Here is a 24,577-nt window from a genome sequence, read left to right as displayed (position 1 = left end):
TTGATCAATGACACATGTAAAACCCAGTGGAATTGCATGTTGGCTATGGGAGGAATGGTAGGAGGAGGGGAGGGAAAGAACATGAATCATGTAGCCATGGGAAATTATTCTAAATTAATTAATTAAATAAATAAACTTAAAAAATAATATCTAGAATGTACACATATCATCTATAATACATATTTCCATGTTCATCATGTTGTGAAAAAAGATACATATTACTTTCACTAGAGAAAAATCATGGAAGAAATAAAGAAATCACTGCAGTGTAATACAATAAACATATTTCAATTTGCATTAGAAAATAAATAAATCAATTGAAAGAAAATGTCCTGGGAGTGCCAGATTTCAAACTGCACTATATAGCAATAATCATCAGAACAGCCTGGAACTAGCTAAAAAAATAGGATGTTGAATCAATAGAATAGATTAGATAAACATGATAAAGGGATAAATTATCATAGCAATCTAGTGTTTGATAAACCGAAGAACGCAGCTTTTGGGATAAGAGCTCATGCTTTAACAAAAACTGAGGGGAAAATGGAAAACAGTATGATTGAACCTAGTAACAGATAAATATATCATTCTCTATTCCAAAATAAGGTCAAAATAGGTACACGATTTAAATATAAAGAGTGATATCATCAGTAAATTAAGGAACCAGAATACTTTGCCAGGCAGATCTATGGCAAAGAGGAGAATTTATGATCAAATGAAATAGAGGGGATTATAAAATGTAAAATGGATATTTTTATTATATTAAATTTAAAAGCTTTCATACAAACAAAACTAATATAATGAAGATTAGAAGGGAAACAAAAAACTGGGGGTAATTTTATGACAAATTTTTTCTGAAAAAGGAATAATTTCTCAAATCTATAGAGAACTCCCCAATTAAGAAATGGTCAATAAATATGAACAAGAAATTTTCAGATGAAGAAATCAAAGTTCTCAATAGTCATACAAAAATATGTTCTAAATCACTCTTGATTAGAGAAATGCAAAGTAAAAAAACTCTGAGGTTGCACCTCACATCACACCTGTCATATTGGCCAGTATGAAAGTCGTAATAGAACATGGAGGGGATGTGGCAAAATTGGGACACTAATGAATTGTTGGTACATTTGTGAACTGATCAATCATTCTGGAGCACAATTTGGAACTATACCCAAAGGGTTATAAAACTATGCACACCCTTTGATCCTGTAATATTTTTATTGGGTCTATATCCCAAAGGATGATTAAAAAACAGGAAAGGACTTCTACAAAATATTTATATATTTGTGGTGGCAAAGAATCACTTGGGGAATGGCTGAAAAAATTGTTGTGCACTTTGATGTTGGAAAACTATTGTGCTATAAGAAACAATAAGCAAGATCATTTCAGGGGGAAAAAAAGCTGGAAAAGATCTCCAGGAACTGATGCAGAGTGAAATAAACAAACGCAAGAGAAGATGGTACATATAAACAACAATATTGTACAATGAGCAATTGTGAAAACTTGGCTACTCTCAGCAATGCTGTGATATGGGACAATTCTGAAAGACATGGCAGGGAATGCAAGCCACCTCCACAAAAAGAACTGTTGAGTCAGATGGATACAGATGAAAGAAAATTATCTTTCACATCAGTGCATTTTCAATTTTATTTGGAGGTTTGGGTTTTGCATGAGTGTACTCCTTCAAAAATGACCAATATATGTGTGTTTTGCATGATAATATGTATATGACCTAGATCATATTCTCTGCCATCTCCAAGTTTGGGTAGGAAAGGGAGGGGAAAAAAGACAGTTTGGATTGTATAATTTTGGAAAACATATGTTGAAAATCATTACATTGTATAATTGGGAAAATATCTTTGAATTAAAAAAAATAATTCTAAGGCAGAAGAATGGTAAGGGCTAGGTAATGTGCAATTAAGTGACTTGCTCAGTGTCACACAGCTAGGAAGTTTCCATGGCCAAATTTCAGTCCCAGACCGCCAGTCTATAGCTGACACTTGTTCCATTTTTTTTTCATTTTTGTAAACTCTTTACTTTCTGCCTTAGAATTAATTCTATATGTTGGTTCCAAGGCAGAAGAGTAGTAAAGGCTAGGCAATGGGGTTTAATTAACTTGCCCAGGATCACACAGCTAGAAAGTGTCTGCGATGTTTCATTCTTTTTAAACCATCATACCACCACTTCAATTTCTTATATCATTTCTTATAAAATCTTAGGGGACTAATGAGTTCCTCATGCAGCCACATTTGCCACTTTATACTTTAGCTTTAGAAAACCTTCCCTTTTCTTACTTGCCACAACCAATTGTTACTACATCAGATGAATTTCATTTTTAGAAATCTCTCATCCATCTTGAACATAACTCCTCATTAAAGGCTCATACCACAGTATCCAATCTAAAGTTTACCTCCTGTGCTCTGCGTAATATACCCTGATATCCCTAGATCATAGGTCACTTTTATGAACTAAAAAAAGTTTAACACTTTTCTTTGTTAGAATGTCTATTGAGAATATAAAATTAGAACATAAAATTACTATAGAACATAAAATCAGTATATGAAATCATAAAATTGTCACTTCCTCAACAAGTTTCCTATATAGTCAATTCAATGACACATTAAAATGCTGTGCAAGGCTATCTGCTGCTTTAGAAGGAAATGATGAAGTCTGAATGCAGATTGAAACATGCCATTCTCTACTTTATTTCCTCCATGAATTTTTCTTTAGTATAAGCGATATATGTCTTATTTCATAACAAGATGAATGTGGAAATATATACTGAATGATAACAGGTATACAAATATATCATATTATCTACTGTCTTCGGGAGGTTGGAGGGATGGCAAAATGTCAGAAAATGATTATTGAAAACAGTATCAACATGTTATTTGGAAAAAAAATATCATTTTAATAGACTGTGAAATTACTCATTCTAATGAGGCAACCTTTTCATCCTTTTGGGAAAGAATCAAGTTCAGGACAGCAGTTTACCATAACATATCCTCAAACATGATTAATAAAATTATAAGCAAGAAAAATGAGAATTTTTAGTTGCCCTGCTAGAGGCAGACACAGCCTATAATAGACACACACATGGGTGAGGCCTCTCAAAACACCTTTTATTTTTTGGTGGCAATTTTTTCATCTGGTTTTAGAACATTCAGTTCTTGCAGCTAATCTTGTGGCTCTTAGTATACTCCATTATCATACTACCTTCATTTCTCACTCATATTTTTAATGTAAAAGTTTTCTCCACCATGACTTCAACCTTAATTTAATGGGTTTCAATGCAGATAACTATCTTGATTACTAATCTCTTCTATGTCCCTTTCTACCTAATTTATTCCTCTTGAACTATGTATGCCCTTGCACTTGAGTCACAGGTTCCATCCTGCCAAGTTTCAATGATAATTGTGAGGGATATGACCCCTCAATTATAATTTCTTGCTCATTTTGCATATTACTTATTCTATGTATATAGGTGTACAGTCACTTGAGCTCATGAGTTATTCCTCTATTCCTTTACCAGTTAAATGCTTCCATAAATTACTGAGCACTTCTACTATCATTCCTCTTCCAAGTCATGCATATCTAGTATAACCAATCTATCTGAAGATTTTCTCTTTCCTCTCTTTTTAATATAAATCTCTCTTAATCAAATTAGATGGTTCCCAGCCAGATGCATTTGTCCTGACCTTCCTGACTTCCCCTCCTAGCCAGGGACTCTTTGTGTGTCCTCCAAAGACTTAGTCCTGTGATTTAGAGTTTTTCTCTTTTTCATTTATATAAAGAAATTTCTCTTATCTCTTTCTTACCATGCAACAGAAGTGATTTTTTTAATTACAGGAATCTTTACAATGGCAATAGATTTGGTGTGGAGATTTTTATCAAATTTCAACCAATGAATTTATACCATACACATGTTTAGCAACATTCCTTGCTCCTAATTTTCCTCCAACTCATATTAGCATTCTTCTTGAATTCATATTTTTCTGCCCACCCACTAAGTACAGATAACCCTAAGACTCTATTCTCTTCTTTCTGCAATTTCATCTCTGTTTGGATCAGGACATTTTATAAACTGGCCCTTTGTTACCTTTCTAGTCTTCTTACACTTTATTCCCCTGCATGTACTCTGATTCCATGAGGATGATCTCCTTAGTCAAAAAGAATATTCCATTTTTCAACTCCAACCATTTTTACTGGTTGTTTCCTTATGCCTGGAACTGTCTCTTGCCTCATCCTCTCCTTCTCCTTCCTAGGATTCCTGGATTCCTTCAAGTTTTAGCCAGAGTCCTACATTCTATAAGAAAGCATTTTCCATCCACCTTAAATTTAGTGACTCCCCTCTGAGACCACCTCCAATTTGTCCTGTATATATCTTGTTTGCACATTATTTGCATTTTGTCTCCTATATTAGAAAGACTATGAGCTCATTAGTATCTTATGTTTTCTCTATTTTCTTTGACAACATGACAAATATGGAAAGATGCACTGCAAGATAGCATATGTTTAATATATATAGATATCTATGTATATATATATTACCTGTCATCTTGGGGAGAGAGGATAGAAGGGAGGCAGAAAACACAGAAAGAAAAATGTCAGAAAACCATTATTAAAATTGTATCTACGTGTAATCTGGGAAAAATAGATTTTTTTTTAATCTGCCTTCTAGCTGTCCACAAAGTTAAGCTCAAGTAGTATGTTCTTCAAGGTATTTATTTTCTATTTCCCCAGTCATCAATATACCTATTGTGAAGATAGGATTAACTCTCCCCTGTCCATTTTTAGATTTAATCACCAGAAGCATATACACCCCACTTACACTTGAGTGGGTGAGGTCTGTGACCCACATGTGTCAGAGTGGGTCATGAATCAGAATTGACGAATTGACTGATTGCCCCCTGGGCAGTGCTAAACAAAGCTTTAGCTGTAATTGGCACACGTAAAATGGAAGGAAGTCACAGGAAGTGATGAAAAGGAATGGTCTTTAAAAATGCCAAGAACTTCCTGGGAAGATACCTTTGGCCTTGAACTTGATCTTGAAGGAGCTCCAGCTTGAGACCTCAGACTGCTCTTAGACTTCTCCCTTAGAACTACCACAAGGGTGAGTGAAAATTTCCTGGATTTTTCTGAAGGGATTAGCCTCAGGAAAGGTCTCCCCTCTTGAGAGAGGTTTCCTGAATCCCAGGTCATCGGCTCAAGGCTGAGACCCTTCCCACTAAGGACTAATTATCCCTGCCTGGGTTGAGTAGGGGTTAGAGCAAAATACTTAGTGTGTAGATTAGATATCTTACCCTATCCTCTTCCTGATTTTCTTACTTTCACACTATATTTTATAAATAAATTGCTAAAAAGAATCATTTTGGAATTAATTAAATTCCTGGAGACCCTATTCTTAAAAAATCTAGTCCAACCTTTTATATTAATCCCTTACATTCTGGCCCTTATACTATAAAACAACTTTATTTATTCCTATATAGCTCTCATTTATTTATCTGTGAACATGCAAAAATAATGTCAGTTATCAAAGGTAAGAGCCTCACTTTTAAATATGGTATTCCCCAATGTTGGGATTAATGTTAAGATTATCATCTCTCTCTCATTATCTAGTGTCCTCTCTATCCAAATATCTCAGGTAGCAGCTATGTGATACCTGAGGAATTAACTCACACTAGGATAGAAATGGCTGCTAGTGCAATGATTTCCCATTCATAAAACCACAAGTGGGGATATACAAAGAGACTAACCAGCTAATGCATTAAAGCCAAACTCTACCTAAAAACCCAAAGTAATGGATACTCACTGTCCAAAGAGGTAAAGCTCCTTCCATTTTCATAAATATTTGTCATTAATTATTATATTATTATTTATTATTATTACATATATTTTATTACATACATTAATTGTATATGTTCAGTCAAAACAGCCTTGTGTATTTTTGTATGTTCACTCAGAATTTGCCAGTTTAATTAGCCACTTGTTAATCAAACATAATGTGCAAAGTATTCTTCTAGGCATGGAAGATCTAAAAACAAGAAAAATAATCCCTGCTCTCAAGGAATCTATTCTAGAGAATATTATTTGAGATATTCTCAGTCTTTTTCTACTCTTTGTGCCCCCATTTGGGGCTTTTCTTGGCAAAGATCCTAGAATGGTTGGTCATTTCCTTCTCCAGCTCATTTTATAGATGAGGAAACTGAGGCAAATAGTGTTTAGTGACTTGCCCAGGATCATACATCTAGTAAGTGCCTGAAGCAAGATTTGAAATCAGGAAGAAGAGCCTTTTTAACTCTAGGACTCAAGGTCCAGGACTGCGTAGTCCTGGGTCACCCACATACCCTTATTCTAGGGAATACAACAGATAATGGATTCCTCCCTCAGGGGGGATCAAGAACTAACCAGGAGATCAGTAAAAGCATCCCATAAGAGATGACACATGACCTAAACCTTGAAGGAAGGTATGGTGAGGTGAAAAAGGAAAAAAGCATAGACATGGGATCAGGCTATAAAAAAACTGGGAAATGGGAGGTAGAGTGTTGAATTTAGGCACTCACACTTACCAGAACCCAGTGTGTAAAGGGACCAATGTGCAAGAATCCTGGAAAGTTACCCAACCCATTATTGTTGTTTAGTTGTTTTCAGTCATATCCAACTCTTCATGACCCTTTTTGGGGTTTTCTTTGCAAAGATATTGGAATGGTTTATTATTTCCTCCTCCAGATCACCTTTTAGATGAGGAAATTAAGGTTAAACAGGAGTTAAGTGACTTGGCCAGGGTCATACAGCTTGTAAATGATTGAAGCCATATTTTAAGTCAGTCAGTCTTCCTGACTCCAGGGCCAGTGCTCTATCCATTGAGCCTCCTAGTTGTACTACAGGGTATGTGTTAAATGAATATTTTATGGATCAATTGATTTATTGGTCTTATGCTTCTAATTACATTGTAAGTTTCCTAAGGGCTGGCAATATCTTTAACAATTCTTGAAATCCTCTCCTCAGTTCCTCATACCCTACCTCCCACTCATTGTAAGCATCATAATTCTGGGCACATGGCCAGTATCCATAAAGACTTATTGATTGATATCTGAAATAGCTGCTGAGATGAGAGTTCAAATAAATATTTCCTAGCTTCAAAATTTAACCTGCTTCTTAAAATTCTTCACATCTTCCAGAATTTCATTCCTGACATACAGAACATCCTGGTCGTCAGACCCCTTTAGGCTAAAAGAAGAGTGAGGCTTGCTAGTTTGGTGGTCCACGGGAAAGTCATTTAACCTTTCTGAGCTTTAATTTCTTTATCTGTCAAATGGTGATAACATTATTCTAATTATATCAGAGAATTGTAAGAAAATAATTCTAAATTGTAAAATACTAAGTAAATGTGAGCTGTGATTAAATGTAATTAAGAGACACCCATACCACCCCCCACACCCACATGTGCCTGGTCAAACTTCCAAAGAATATTCTCCAATTCCTGCAACTATATATCATCCTGCAGAAAACAGAAAAAAAGGAACTGAAAATTCAAAGAGAGGAATGTTGGGATATTATTTACTTACTCTTAAACCATCTAAATATGATGGTAATATATTCATGCTTTGAGTTTTGCTTATCTATTTCTGATTCCTAGGAATTTGATTCTCTCTACTACAATAGCCCCAGCACTTAATAAAGATGCCAGGCCTTCCTATCCTCATTTTTCTCATCTCTTGCTTCCCTATGTGGTAGTTTGCATAAGACTTTTCTAGGAGATATATCATAAAGGTACTGCCAGTATTTTTCCATTGTGTCCTCCTCTAGTTTATGAAAAAATTAATAAATAAAAACTTTCCCCTAGAAAGGGCTGTGGACAACTTTATTATTGAGTAATGTCTTGCTTACCACAATGGATCCCCTAGTATAGGAAACTAAGCATTTGGGCTAGTTATAATGAATGGGGCTGCCAAATTAGGGCTACTATCAATGGTCTAGTGGTCTGTTTACTTTCATCTAATCCATTACATCCAAAAAAATCTTTCATTTTGTGGGTATCTCACATAGGTCTCTTTCAGGAGGTTAAATTCAAATCTAAGAACTGATGGGCTATTCCACCATCAGGCTAACATGGCAGAATGTTATATGAGATTTTAAGGAATACAAGCTAAATTCCTCAGAGCCACTCTGTAATGTAGATAGAATACTATTATCCTCACTTGTGAAATCAGGAAACTAAGACAGTGAGTTAAGTGCTATGTCATTTGTCACAGAACTGGTAAGCTCCAGATCAGGGATTTGAACTCAAGGCTGCCAAATTCATGCCCACTACCCTTTTCATAATGCCATACTGCCTCCATTATCTTCACCTAGCTGCCCCTTTAGTCTCAAATTCATTCTTCTTTTAGCAGTTGGAAATAACATATAACTTACAGTATTACTTACCCATTTACCTTATGTAAGTCATCCTCTAAACTTGAGCTGTTCTAATAGGACCAGCAATTCCAACAAACAATCTCATAAGACTTTCTTTAAAGACTTCAAGGATATGGGATTGGGATATCATCTATGTAGTAATTCTCTCACCAACAAGGACTGATAACTGTTTCAACAAACACTCACCATGAATAGTTGTGGCAAAAAAATAACCATCCTTCAGTTGCCATTCAGAGGGGTAAGTTCAATTGGCTAATGGCTACTCATTCATTTATAGGAAATTTTATGTCCATCTTTCTGTTTAGCAAGATTTTTTTAGACCTTAGAATCTTCTGGAATATTAGCCACAATTAATACTACTTTTTATTTCTCCTCTTCCTCTTCCTCCTCCCCCTCTTTCTCCTCTAATTTCCTTAGTCCCTTTTCCTTGCTCTTTTTTCTTTCCTATTTTTTCATTCTTCTTCCTTTTCTTTTTTTCTTCTCTATTTAGTCTTCCTTCCTTCCTCCTCCTCCTTTAACCACTATTCCACCAAGATATTTTATATTTTTAAATAAATGCATTTGTTTATTTTACATAGACCACTATTCATTTTAAAGATGGAAAAGGAAAAGCTTCACCATGAAAATGCATAATCAAGTAAAACCAATTTCTACATTGATGATGCCTCACAAAATATATCTCTGTATTTTAAGTTGATCATCCCTGAGATGTTATGCAAACATATTTTAGCTGCAGTCTTCTGAGACTTAACTCAAAATTCGATGACAATTTTCAAATTTGCAAAGTACTTGCCAAAAATGACACTATTAGATAAAGAGTAAAAGTATGATAATACCCATTTTACAGATTGAGAAAATTAGAGGTCTTGAGAGATGTGTAAGTATTATATGGCTAGTGAACCTGTCTTCTGACTTTATGTCCAGTACTATATCTGGACTATGTCATGGTGCCACCAGGAGAAGACTTTAGAAGCTTTGTGGGACAATATGTTTCAATGGCTCCAAAGTCATAGAACCTAGTTTTAAATCATGCCTCTCACAATATACACAGCACAAATCAATTAACTTCCCTGGATCTCCATTTTTCATCTGTAAAATAATGAAGGGAAGACAAAGTATACTCTGAGATACTTGCAGCTGTAGATCTATGGCTAGGAATATAACTCTCATTTCGAGGCCATGAGCAAACATTTTAACAGAAAACTAAAATAAACAATAGCATTCTCTTCTGAAAACTAGCTAACATCAAAGACAATGACCACAGAAAACACAGAGGTCCATATTTTTTTTCTGTTATGCCCAAAACCTACCATAATCCTCTAACCTTTTTTTTTCTACCCACTGCCTCTTTATCCCCCACCTCCTCTTCCCCATCTCCCACCAGATACATACACACAAGCATAAACATCCATGCATGCTAGAGCATGGGCAGCTTATTCTTCTCTGTTCACATATGTGCACAGAGACAGACAAACCTATACAACACAAAAAATACAAAATGTTCACACTTACCCTCGCTGGAAGAGATCCACATTGTGGAATTTGTGTAGCTCTACAGAAAACTCAACCGTTCCCTGTACTTCAGACATGATCTTTTCCGGTCATCACCTGAAAAACAGTGAAAATGTTAAGTGTCTGAAGTCACTTTGGTCAAAAGCAAAGGGGAAATGATGCTGGTCCCAAACCAAGTTATTTTTAAATAACATAAAACAAGCTTTGGTGGTTGGTCTATTCGATAGTACAAGCCAATATTTTAATAATGGTTGCCTGTTACATGAATACAGTTCTTTGTAGTTCCTTCAAAGTTCTCATACCCAATATCTGATTTGAGGTTCATATAGGAAGAGGACAGATTAGGGAAAGGATGTGAAGCCTCAGTTTACAATTTAGGGAATTGAAGCCCTAAATAGCAAAATGATTAACTGTTGATTACAAAGTATTATTTTGGAGGAAAAGTAGAAATTAAACTCCATCAGTCATCCTGCTATCAGCTTTGATTCTTTGTGTATTTTGCATGAATAATTTTTGTTTTATAATGTGTATACTAACTTTTCTAAAAGTTTAACTGATGACTTCTATTTTTAAACCAAAGGCATTTTCTAACACCTCTTCCTCTAACTACATTCTCCTTTGTTACAAAGGAAAACAGTGAAAACCAAGGGGCAAATCAATAATATCTGACAACATACAACACTCCATACCCATAGTCCTCTGCTGTTCCACCTAGAACATTGTATTTCTCCAGAACTGATAATGACCATTAGAGTCAGAGACTAGCTGCTTTTTACTGTTGTTTTCATTTATATCATTATATTTATTTTATTTTATGTTCTCCTGGTTCCCTCTCTCTATATCAATTCATACAAGTCTTCCCATCCTTCTCTGAATTCACATTCATTGTTTCTTATATTGCAGCAATATTGCATTATATTAATATATTTTAAAATTGCTTAATCAAAGAACACCTACATTGAGTACCATGTTAATGGCTGGGGATTCAAAGATAAAAGTAAAACAGCCCCTGCCCTATAAGGGCTTATGCTCTAACCAAGGGAGACTTCATGTACGTACAGGGATATATACAAAATAAATATTACGTAAATTACAATAGCCTATGCAGCAGAGACTTGAGAAACTATTACTATTATTTAAGTCTTTAGAATTCTAAAAAAAATACAAATAAACTCTTCTTCTGTGAGGACTTGGTGCATATCTACACTTTAAATGCCATTTTAGAGAGATTGCTAAAGGTCATGACCAAACAGAGTAAATATTTTAGGAATCTCAAAAAAATATACACACATTCATTCATGTACAAACATAAACTTAAATTCAAATCTTAGAAATAGATATAAGATTGAATTAAAAATTTTAACCTATTAAATCTTAAATTGAACTAAGATATTTGGACATGATGAATGCATGCCTGCATGTGTGTATATATTTGTATTCATGCAGATATTTCACATACATATTTAAGCATGCTTATATTTACATGTGTGTATAAAAACACATGTATGTCATGTATTATATATCTAAATATATACCTGTGTATTTATGTTGTATGTATATGTGAGTTATAAATATTGAGGGGGAATCCATCCCCCAGAGTGCCACAGAGGTCCCTCTCTCCTACTTTCTGGTGTGGGATTGGTCTTGAATTGGAACAATCCCGAACCAAAGAAGGAATTTTGCATCTGAGAAGATTCAGGGTTTAGCAGGGGTAGTTATATATAAATGCATGCTTATGTGTGTCATATACATACATAGAAGCATACATGTAAACACACTTGTGTATTGAATATACATACCTACAAATATACATACACAAAAATGACTTTGCCAAACGTTTTTAATCTTAAAATCTTCACTTTAATTTTATTATTCTCTCCCTTCAACATATAGTGAGCAACTCTGACTCATTTTTAATGTGTGAGTCACTGCCACTTTGGTTTGTCATCTGAATGAATGGATCAATGATTTCATCAATCAGGATACCAAATCCATGGGTACCAATCACAGTCTAGCCATGTTTTCTCAATTCTTGCTCATGTTCAACCATAAATATACCACTACGGGTTTGCTTAATGTGTATAAAGCCTTCCACTACTTTTTAGCAATCTCTGGATAATGGTAGATCACTAATGCTGACTCTCTTTTCTCTCCCTCTCTACTTCCTTGTCAGATCAAACACTTCCCAGGACTTAGGTGGTAGATTTAGGTCATTTCATGGGCAAAAATAATCTTTAGTAATATGTTGAAATCTGTTTATGGCCATCATGTTGCCTTTTGAGTTCACCTATAATTTCGATTCTTGGGAGACTGATGTTCTGTGATTTGCAGCCATTGAGTATTGCCAGAACACTGTTTTTAACAAATCTAGTAAAATATTGAATCCATTCAGGCCAAAGTCTCAGAGTAAATTGCAATCCTCCTACTAGCCTATCAGTTCTCTTGAGATTAAGATAATTTAATTCAATTCACCTCCTGAGGGCCTGCCTGCTAGAGGCAAATAATGCCAAGAGACAAACTTTAAATAAGATACACTTGTCTTCATAGAGCTCATAAATTTTCAGAGGAATGACATACCCCCACAGATAAACAAAATACACATAATTGGATACCCAATTGGAAGGGTGACAAAGTATAATATTAGAAAGGAGATTAGGGATCACTTCAAGAAGGAGGAGAAAATATTTGAATTGAGCTTAAAAGGATGAATAGACATTAATCAGCCTAAGAGGGGGACAGAGTAAAAACTTTCAGAGATAGATGAAGGCTATCTAATGTGAAATTAATTCAGCAGCCATTTAGTAAGTGCTTTTTATGTAGCAATGCATCAAATGGAACTGGGAAAGGCTCTCTGTAGAAGGTGGGATTTTAGATGGGTCCTGAAGGAAGCCAAAGAAGCCAAGAAGAGATGGAGAAAGAAAATATTCCATGAATGAGAAGCAGCCAGAGAAAATGCCTGAAGTCAGAAGATGGAGTGTATTATTTTAGGAACAGCAAAGAGGCCAATATTGCTTTTGAAGAGTACATATTTTGGTGGAGTAGCAGGGAACTAAGACTTAAGAAGACTGAAAAAGCAAGAGGGCAGTTTATTTTTCCTCCTTCCATCCTCACTAATAGCCATGGATACTATAAATGTGTTCCTCTTTTTATATATTGCTTTCTGTGCCTGAGAATCAAAAGGCACCTCCAAGAGTTTCTAGAGAACAGAAGAATACAGTATAAAGAATATCAGATCTAAAGTCAGAAAACCCAGGTCTAAATCCCACCTCTGATAGTTACTATCAGTGTGACCTTAACCTGTCTTCAGTATCCTTATCTGTAAAATGAGAGGGTCAGATTAGGTGACCTCTAAAGTCTCTCCACTCCTCCAGCTCTAAATTTATTCTCTTATGAGCCTCTGAATAATAAATTTCCAACAGTCCCACTGATCTTTCTACTATCCCCAAATCCTCATGAACAATGCCTTTACTGATATTAACATGCAAATAAATTGTGGCATCTGCAATTAAAATGTAAATTTAATTAATATATGTATTTTCTTTCCCCCCACTCTCCCCTGTCCTCACCTTCAAAGAGTTAGGAGTAAACTGAATCTTTTTTTTTTTTTCCATGAAAGGCCAGAATATGGGCCTAATTACAGTCAGAAGATCTGGGTCCTAAGCCTGCATTGCCACATGATAGTTTTGTGAATATTTGTAAGTCACTGAAAATCTCCAGGATTTTGACTCCCTCATTGATGAAAAGTAGATTTGCTACTTGGAAGGTAAGTCAATTTGAACAGCTGTCTTGTATCTGAAGCAATAGTGCTCCTAAAAAGACTACAGAATGGGTTAGCATTAGGGTTAGGGTTAGAGTAAGGCAAGTCCTTACTGGGCTCCTTCAAAATATTATTCTTACCACTACTGGTTTTGTCAATTCATGTATAATTATCTTTCTCTTTAACTAGGTTTTCTATATTGTGCTTCCCTGAATATTTTTAGCTCTGGTGGCAAAATTACATCTCCTAGACCCCAAGAGGTAGGCCAGATCCATAGCACCTTAAATCAAGCACCAATAAAAGCCTCCCAAGGACAACTCAGATCTGAATCAAGAATGTTAGATCTGGATATTTCAAAAAGGCATCTCCAGAGTGACAGGGTGATGTCCCAGCTCATTCACTCTGGTAGTCAGGCTAAAATGTACCTGAATTTCCATAGCATTGCAGATCTATAGTTCTGTTGACCTGATCTCTGTTGTACAGCCACAGGAGAGTAGAGATCTGAGGAGGAGGAGGTGATGACAAACAATTTTTTCTTGTCATTGTTTGCCAAGCAAGTCAGAATGCCAGAAGAAAACACAAAACACCTGCAAGAGTTTTCTCCCAAGTTTCCACTGGTTGCCATGGCTGCCCCAACCTCTGGGTCCCAGATGGTTTTGGTTTTCACTCTCAAGCAGAAAATAAAGAATCTGGAGCAAGTCCAAACTGGATGGAGGTCTCTAGTGGAGTCCCCAAGGGATTGTTCCTTCACCTTATACTGTTTGACATTTTGATCCATGACAAAGATGAAGGCATACAGAAGTCTGCTCATCAAATTTTCATATAACAAGAAGCTAAGAGGGATATCTAATATGCTGGATGACATGGTCAGGATTCTAGAAGATCTTTATAGGACAATAAATCCAGTCTAATGTGACATTTAAGGATTCCTGAAGAAAGCATCATGTAAAATATGAAAATAACCAGAGCACATAAATTTATATATATATATATATATATATATGTGTGTGTGTGTGTGGGTGTGTGTGTGTGTGTAAATTTATGTGCTCTGGTGTTTTATATATATATATATATATATATATATATATATATATATATATATATATATATATATATCCAGTTCACAAGAATAAGACTGAAAGGTGCATGGCCATGGTCCAGCTTTGTGCCAGAAGCCCCAGGAGACAGTGGACACTATGCCCAAGGCTTATTGAGACTACTTGAATATATCTATTTATTGAAAATCTGTGAGAAAAACTGCAAGTATAGGAAGTACAGAGATACTAGGAAAGATTATTGTCAGAAAGTGATGGATGCTCAAGCCTGACAAAACAAAGACTATGTCATGTGAAGAAGGGATTAACTCTCCCCTGCCCATTTTTAGATTTAATCACCAAAAGCGTATACACCCTACTTATCCTTAAGTATGGGGAGGTCTGTGACTCACATGTGAGATGGTGGGTCACGAATCAGAATCCAAAAGTGGAAGGGAGGCACAGGAAGTGACAAAAGAAAGGGTCTTTAAAAGTGGCAAGAACTTCCTGTTACAGGGTCTTGTGCCTTCAACCTGATGCTGGAAGAGTGCTGGCTGAAGACCTAGGACTGTTTCCTATTTTCTATTAAAACTACCACGTGGGTGAGTGAAAAGGATGACTTTTTTCCTGATTTTCTGGAGGGACTAGCCTCCAGAGAGGCCTCTTTCTTGGGAGAGGTTTCGTGGCTAAAACCCTTTATTAATCTACCTCTGGGCCCCCCTTTGCTGGGGCCTCTTAAGCACTGCCTGCTTTGGACCAGGCCAGAGTAAATATCTACGCTCTCTGATTTTTCTTATTTTCATTCTTTCTCCTGTTGTAATAAGGATAATTTGGAATTGAGTAATAATTCCTGGCAACCATACTCTTAAATAATTTAGTCCAACCCTTTACTTTTAACCCCTTATATTCTGGCCCTTACAGTCAGAAAGGAAAAACGCCTCTTTATGTTGCTTCTTCTTTTAACAGGAGGAACTACAATCATACTTCCTCACCCTGGGATTAGGCCAACACCCTAGTAGGGGGTGAGGAACTGAATAATGCCCCTAGTGAGGACTTGCCACCCTGACACTGCTGCCCAGTTTACCATTCATCACTAAGGAACAAAGGACTGAGCTTGGAAAACAGACTTGGATGTTCTTAAACAGTATTGATTTATCACTACACACCATTCTTACAGCACTTAACCATTGCCATGAACATGTAAGTGGCATTGCTAAGTGTCACTCCATCTCAAACTGGGAATCAACCAGGGGCCTTTGCTGGTCCTTCTATATTTGTCAGCTACTTAACCTATTATTCCACTGTTGCAGGAAATATCACCTTCTCATTTCTAAGACTGATACAATGCCACAGCATGCCAAATTGAACTTAGGATTTGAGAATTCTTGAAGCTATAGGTCACGCTATGGGTGGTAGTTCTTATTTTTCTTGTGAATATCCTTGCCAATTAACTAGTAGTAGTTGAGAAAACAGCCTGTTCATATCCACTGATGACCATTTATCAACTAGGGAATGACTTGTATTCTTACAAATTTGACTTACTTAGTTATCAATATAGTTGAAAAACAAAGACTTTATCAGAGGAACTTGCTATAGTTCCCCCCCCCCAATTTCCTGCTTTCCTTCTAATTTTGGTTTTATTGGTTTTCTTTGTACAAAAATCTTTTTAAACTTAATATAAACAAAATTACACATTTTACTTCTCATGATCTTCTCTATCTTCTTTGGTCATAAATTCTTCCCTTATCTATAATCATTACAGATAAAATTTTTCATGATCCCCTAACCTGTTTATGATATCACCCTTTATGTCTAAGTTATGTACTCATTTTGATCTTTTCTTGGTATAAGGTGTGAGATGCTAATTTGGATCTAATTTTTGCAAAACTGCTTTTCAGTTTTTCCAACAATTTTTTGTCAAATAATGTGTTCTTGTCCGAAAAGCTAGATAACTATGGTCATTTACTACTCTATCATGCAGCTAATTTATTCAACAGATCCACCATTCTTTTTCTTAGCCAGTGCCATACTGTTTCAATTATTATTGCTTTGTAATATAGTTTTACATCTGGTATAGCTATGGCACTATTCTTCATTTTTTTCATTGATCCCCTTGATATTCTTGAACTTTTATTCTTCCATATACATTTTATTAATATTTTTCTAGCCATATAAAGTAAATCTTTGGTGGTTAATGGCATAGTACTGAGTAAGTAAATGAATTTTCGTAGAATTAAATTGTCATTTTTTCTTAGAGTGTCTCAGTCTACCCATGACCAATTAATATTTCCCCAATTGTTTAAATATCCTTATTTATGTGAAAAGCATTTTTAAATTCTATTCATATAATCCCTAGATTTGTCTAGGCAAGTATTTTATATTGTATCTTCAAGTATTTTATATTGTCTGCAGTTATTTTAAATTGAACTTCCTTTTTGCTGAATTATCTCCTCCTACTGAACTTTGTTGGTAATATATAGAAATGCTCATGATTTATGTGTGTTTATTTTATATCCTACAATTTTGAAGTTGCTAAGTTTTTAACTACTATTTTTTATTGATTTTCTAAATATACCATGGTTTCCTCAATTTTAAAATGGGATAATAATACTTGAGGGACCTAATTAGAGTTATTTTGGAGGTTCAAATGAATTGTTACAAGATAAAACATTTTGCAAACTAATGCAATATATTTGTCACTTATTATTAGTGTTATTGTTTTTATTTTATATCATGCAAATGAGAAAACTGAGCTTGAGATAATGTAACAATTCATGTGACCTAAAAATGGTGGAATTAAGATGATATTCCAGGTCTATTTACTCAATTTTACAATAGTCACAATTGAATCTGAATCCAGAGGGTCGAAAAGGGAGGAATTGATAGAATTTTCAAAGAAGAAAACTTAGATTCAATATCAGTTAAAAAAATCTCCTAAAAATGTGAACTATCTAAATATCTATTAAATGACTAGGTAGGTAGGAAAGCAGTCCCTCTCACCAAACAAGCAAAAGCTGCATGAATTTTGTTAATCATATTCTACTTGAGATTCTTTAGTTTATCAGTTGGATGGGCTGCTCATTGAGATCTCTTTCAAACCTAAAATTCTATGATTCTAATTCTGTATTTTATCTAAAATTTGGATCATTTTTTGTGTAATCCATTTCCTCTCTCTGAGCCACAATTTCCTCACCTGTCAAACAAGGTTAGATTAGATGATCTGTAAGCTCTAAATTGCCATGACTTTTATCATCTACTCATCCCAGTCTCATCCCAACTCTTTCCATTCATGTGTAACTTCCTCCTAGAATTCCAAGATTTGGGCAATATATGGGCTCCAAGGAATGAATGAAAGATACTCTTCTTCCCATACTCAGTCATTGAAAGAAATATTCTTACAGTCAAACTCTCTCACCCCCCCCCCCCCAATAAAGCCTGACATATCTTACAAAGGTGACATGATGGCTATGGGAAGGAGGTGGGGGAGGGAAAGAACATGAATATTGTAACCATGGAAAAATATTCTAAATTAATTAATTAAATAAAATTTTCCAAATTGAAAAAGAAGGTAACATAAACACTGCTAAAAGAAAAGGTAGGGGGGAGGACAATCTCACCTGAAGCTGCAAACAAACTTGCTCTCACCCTCCCTCTGGTTGTGAAGGTCAAGTGGGATTCCCAGAGAACCTTTAGCCCTGGGCATATATGTGTCCAGGAGCCTGAAATGAGGAAGCTAGGAGAGAGCTTAAGGCAATGCATTGTGATGTGTAAATTCCTTCCTTTTGGCTGAATGAGAAAGTCAAGGTCTGAGCCGCAAATCTTACAAAGGAATCAACTGGATCTTGTATTTCTCATGGCAGATGCAGTGAGTGAACCAGAATAAATTTGTCATGCCAATTTTTTATGAGCCTCAAAGCCTACAGTAAACCATGACCAGTCTTTATGAACCAAAGAGAATTCATTGTCCTAATAATTCAGTACAAGTTGTACTGTCTGGTACTTGACTGCTACTTTTATTTCTATTACTAACAACTCAATTCAATTCCACAAACAGTTTTCAAGTGTAGCACAGTGTAGAGAGAGCAAACTGGGAGTGAGGATGACCTGGATTTAATAATATCTGTGATACCTGTAGACTCTGTCACTCTGGGTAGACCACTTCTCCTTTCAATGTGCCAAGGACACTCTTTATGAATAGAAGTTGCCAACCAATGGCTATCTACACTGGGAGAAGGGATTTCCACACCAGGGAGGTGCTTACACCAATGAAATCGCAAGTTTCTATCAAGCATCAAAAGGCCTCCCCCCCCCCCCCCCAGATACATAGCATCTCTTCTGATCCTTATTACTGGTTTATTATGTAGATAGTGTATACCAGTTCCACTCACCTGAAATTCTCTCCATAGTTACCAATGGGTACCATAAAGGTTTTTGTTCCTTTACTTTAGAGGAAGAAGCTGCCACATCCCAAATTGGACTCATACTGGCCTTGCAGTTGTTTTCATATAAACCACCTAACCATGCTTCATTTCATCTTTGTCTGGTGAATTTGATTTTTGGAATTTATATAGAATCCACCTATTGGCCTTTTGAACATCCTCATTCTTTTGATCTCTTAGCAGCCTGTAGCACTGCTGGCCACTCTCTCTTCATAGGTACTTCATCCTCCCTTGATCAGCAAACAGTACTTTTGCTATCCTGCTTACCAACCTCCACCACGTCAACTCTTTTGCTGGCATAGTGGGCTCTGATAAGTGAACTTTTCATTCATTCAAGCAACAAGTCACTATTGAACACGTGCCATGTGATAGCTACTATATGACCATTAGAGATGCAAAGAAAAGTAGAAGATAGTTCCTGCCCTCAAGAAGGTCAAACTGTAACAAGGGAGACTATATACAAACAATGTATAGGATAAATAGGGAATAATTAACAGAAGAAGGCACCTGAATTAAGAAATATTGAGTAGAAGGTGGATTTTGAGGCTTGGAAAAAAAAAAGCGAAAGCTGAATTCTTGCCTAGAACCAGGTCACAAAGCCATCTTCTGGACATTTCACAATCATGCCACTGCAGTCATATCCCTCAGGAACAAAAAGATTGTTCATTCTCCCATATAAGATTCTTTTGAATACTTAAAGACTTAAAGACAGTTATCATCCCCTCGCAGTCTTTTCTTTTTCTCCCAAGCCCAAGTATTAATGTCTTCATCAGATGCCTTCTTTTCATTATGTTCCTCTTTATCAATGTCCTTACTAAAATACAGTGTCAAGAACTATGCACAGTCCTCCAGAGGTGGACCCTGCAGGGTTAAATACTGAGGAACTTCAATTCTTTGACTTTTAGAATTTATACTTCTCTAAATGCAGCCAAAAATTGCCATGGAGTTTGTGTTTATTTTGGAGGAAGAAGCTGCCACATCCCAGTGTGGACTTATACTGACCCTGCAGCTATTCTCATATAAACTATCTAACCATGCCTCACTTCATCTTTGCCTTGTGAATTTGATTTTTGGAATTTACATGGAAGCCTCATACCCATTTATTCCTATTTTCATCTTATTAGATTCATCCCAATAATGTAGCCTGTCATCTTTTGGAATGTTATCACTTTATTAACTACCCTTCTCACTGTTGTGTCATCTAAAATTTGATGAGCCTGCCAGCTATGCCTTTATGAAAATCATCTGTAAAAATGTTGAATAAAATGTGGCCTAGACTAGATACCTAGAGAATTCCACTGGAGACCTCAGGCTGAGTTGACAGTTTTTGAGTTCAGACATTCAACTAGTTCAGAATCAATGTAATTGTTCAATCCAGAAGCTCCATCTTTTCCACAATAATATTAAGTACTTTATTTTTAGTAATTTACTAAAAATCTAGTTAAAATTATTTTTGTAGCACTTCACTATTATTAACTATAAATAAAAGGAAAAGAAACCTAATCTAAAATGAAAAATTCTCAATGAAGTCATTCTGATTCCTTTATACTCACCATTCCCTTTACCAGGAATTCACTACTCATCTCTTGCATTAACTGGTCTAGATTTCCCCTAACAATCAAAAAGTCAAGCTCAAAGGCCTATACACTACAGATTCTGATGCTTTAATTATTTGCTTGTTTGTTTATTTTGAAAGTCAGGACACTTGTCTTTCTCCATTTCTATGGTACCTTTTCTGCCTTGTATGACTATATCAGTCAGTTCTCTTAATATGCAAGGAATGACTTGTTCTAGAGCTAAAGATTTATATTGATCAAAGATAGTTTTATGATCTTTTACTATCTCTTAACATATAATGGAAATCTATTCCTTGTTGTCCATTTTTTGTTCTGTCATATAAGATTCAAAGGTCCTTTTCCTTGGAAATGAGAGAGGGAATAAATATTTATCAAGAACCTACTATGTGTCAGATACTGGGCTAAGCCTTTATAAATATTATCTCATTTGATCCTCACAACTCTCTGGTGTAGGAGCTATTATTATCCCCATTAGGCAGTTGAAGAAACTGAAGTGAATAGAGATTAATTAACTTGCCCAAGGCTACACAGCTAGAAAGTATCTGGGGCTGGATTTGAATCAGTGTCTTTGTTATTCTAAGACCAGACCTCTATCACTACATCTACTGTGCCACTTGGCTTCCTCTTTCCTTGTCAAAGAAAGCATATGTAAAAGAATCACTGAGCAGCTCCACTTCCTATGTTGTCAGTACTCATTGTCCCATCAACTTCAAGCAACTCCGCTATTCTTTTTTATCATCTTCCTCTTTACCCAATTATTTTTACCTTTTTAATGCTTTTTGTTGTACTTAGCTTCCCACCAGTCCTAGGTAATTCTACACTTTAGCCCTCCTAACAGGACTTGTAGGAATATGTCATATTCTTATATTACTCTCTGTGGACCATTTTTACTTTCATCTTCAGTATAAATCTTTTTTTAAATCTAACTTGGTTGGTGAATTCTCAATAAACCTATACTGATCTCTTCTGAGGCCCCTTTTTGCTACAAATCTATGAGCCTATGTCCAAAACAAAATTCATCACCCTGCTTCCTAAACCATCCTGATTTCCATACTTTTCCTTGTTTACTTGTTCAGTCATGGTCAATTCAGACAGTGCTGTCCATGGGGTATTCTTGGCCATCATACTGGAGTGGTTTGCTATTTCCTTCTCCAGAAGAATAAAGCAAATAGAAATTCAGTGACATCCCTAGGGTTGCACAACTAATAAGTGTCTGAGGCTAGATTTGAACTCAGGTCTTCCTGAGTCCAGGTCCAAGGATCTTTCCACTGAGCCACCTACCTGCTTTCATTTTATAACCTCCCTTTCAAATGCTCCATCCAAATTGGACTAAGGACTATTGATTAGGAGTGAAAATACCTTCTCCTGTGCCCATTCTCCTATGTTCCCATACCTAAAATATACCCCTTACACCTTATCAGCCTCCAAGAGTCCTTGTCTTCTTTCAAGAATGTGCCGCCCAAGTACTATCTTCTGCATAAAAACCATCCCTCATGTGCCCAGTAGTTTCAACTCTTTTCCTCCTTATTTTATCTTCAATTCACATGTGAACACTGAATAACCTTGAGGCTCAGAACTATTAATACTACTGACATCTTTGTATGATCAGTGAGTCAATAAGTTTACAAATTCTTTTCTTTGTTCTAAGTGTTATATTAGTTCCTGGAAATACAAATATACAAAAGGATCCATCCCTATTATCAAGTGATTTACATTTTCTTTTGAGAAAAAAAGTATGTGACTATATGTATGTTCATGCCAAATACGTACAAGGTATTTTTTTTTTGGTAGAGACAAGAGGAGAGGAAGGAAAAATAATTTAAATAATTTATTAGGCAACTTTTATTTACTTGGCCTTGTATTAAGCACTTTACAAATTTGATTCTCACAACTCTGGGAGATAGGCTTTATCATTTTCATTTTATTGTTCAAGAAACTGAGGCAGGCAGAAGTCCAGTGACTTATCCGAAGGCTTCAAGTAGTTTATAGAAATAAAGAGATACAGGGAAATTGAGATACTAATAAACAAAAACAAAGTAGACTCAAAACAGGAAAGAACCTATAAAAGGCACAAATAAAGGAAATATAATTCTGTGTGCTTGCCACACAGTAATTTCTTAATAAGAATTTTTTCATTCATTTGTTCATGTGTGAGGAAAAAAATCCTGGACTTTTTGGCTAGACTAAAGAGAATGTGAAAGGTAGGTTATAGGGAAGCATGAGAGTTTATCAGACAAGGGAAGGGTATGATCAGAGCTGGGCTTTACATATATTACTTTGGCAGGTGTATGGAATATGGACTGGAGAAGGGAGAGATCTGAGGCATGGAGCCCTTAGGAGTTGTTGTTTTGCCATTTCAATAATGTCTAACTCCTTATGACCCCATTAAGAGTTCCTTGGAAAAGATTCTGGAATTGTTTGCCATATCCTTCTCCAGTTCATTTTATAGAGGAAAAAACTAAAGAAGGGTTCAGTGACTTACCCAAGGGCACACAACTAGAAAGTATCTGATATTGGTTTTGAATTCAGATTTTCCCAAATCCAGTCCCAACTCTCTATTTAACTAGTTGCCCACCCTTAGATGATTAATGAAATAATCCAGATGAGAGGTGATGATGGCCTGAATTTGGGTAAGAATAATGGTATATTTTGGAGAAATCAGGACAAATTCAAGTCATTTCTGAGGAAAGAATTGACAAAAATTGTCAATTAATTGGTTATGAAGAGAGAGGATAAGTGAAGAGTCAAGATGGATATCAAGATTAAAACTGAGTGCTGAAGTTCTCTTCAGAAATAGGAAACTATCCAGGACCTATTCCAGTATCTTGCACATAATAAGTTCTTTTAAAATGTATTCTATTTACAAAGGAAATCTACTGGCTGGTTTAGTTTGTCTTCAGAGGCTGATTAATAAACTAACTTAAAATGAAGACATACTGCCTCTGGAGAATTTTAATCACTACATTCCCCCATTGCAGTGGAATGACCTGGAGGACAAGGGCTGCCTTCCTGGCTTTTATTTCTCTGTCCACAGTAGAGTACCTATCTATTGAACACAACTTTGCCTTTTTACAGATGAATAAAAGGCCTGAAGAGATTTATCCATGATCACAATGCTAGATAGGAATAAAGACTAGAAGTACTTTTCTAAGTCCCAACCAGTACTCTACACAATTGTTAATGTTAATTAACAATTAATATAAATATTTATTAAACACCTACTATTTGTTAAGCCCTGTCCCAAACACTTTACAAATATTTTATTTTAGCCTCACAAAAATCTTGGGAGTTAAGTCCTTTGATTATGCACATTTTACACTTGAAAAAGGGAGGCAGAGGTTAATGACTTTTCCAGGGTCACACAGCTAGTATTTGATGCCAGATTTGAAGTCATCTTTTTTACTCCAATTTCAGCTCTTTAGCTATTCCACTCCCCAAGCCCCCCCCAAAATTTTATATATATATATATATAGATATATATATATATATAGATATAGATATAGATATAGATATAGATATAGATGGGGCAGTTGGTTAAGAATTACTCAGCCACCTAGATAGCCTAGCTACCAAGAAAATCAGGGGAAATATAATATTTTTAAGATGTTGCCTCCTCAATAACTGGGGCACCTAGGTAGCTCAGAGGGTAGAGCACCTGCCTGGAATCAGAAAGACCTGAGTTCAAACCCAGCCTCAAAAAATGTCTTGTTGTATGCCCCAAGGCAAGTCACTTAACCCCGTTTGCCTCAGTTTCCTCATCTATAAGATAAGCTGAAGATGGAAATGGTAAACTCTTCTAGTATCTTTTTCTAGAAAACTCCAAAAGGGTCAAAAAGAGTCACA

At 35.7% G+C, this 24,577-nt stretch overlaps 1 protein-coding gene across 3 annotated transcripts in view; it reads right to left on the bottom strand.

Moving 5' to 3' along the window:
- The window catches only part of FAM135B (family with sequence similarity 135 member B), a 561,064-nt gene that overhangs the window by 361,510 nt on the left and 174,977 nt on the right, over positions 1–24,577 (bottom strand). For all 3 annotated transcript variants that reach the window (XM_007488381.3, XM_016431905.2, XM_001370771.4), the window contains one exon: positions 9,928–10,023. In XM_007488381.3, the coding sequence (XP_007488443.1) occupies positions 9,928–10,004 (77 nt within the window). In that variant the 5' untranslated portion in view covers positions 10,005–10,023. The remainder of the gene's footprint in view (positions 1–9,927; positions 10,024–24,577) is intronic.

This window comes from Monodelphis domestica, chromosome 3 (assembly GCF_027887165.1).
Source record: "Monodelphis domestica isolate mMonDom1 chromosome 3, mMonDom1.pri, whole genome shotgun sequence".
NCBI lineage: Eukaryota > Metazoa > Chordata > Mammalia > Didelphimorphia > Didelphidae > Monodelphis > Monodelphis domestica.
The sequence above is the reverse complement of the archived record's forward strand: the minus strand, read 5'-3'. Positions and strand labels throughout refer to the sequence as shown.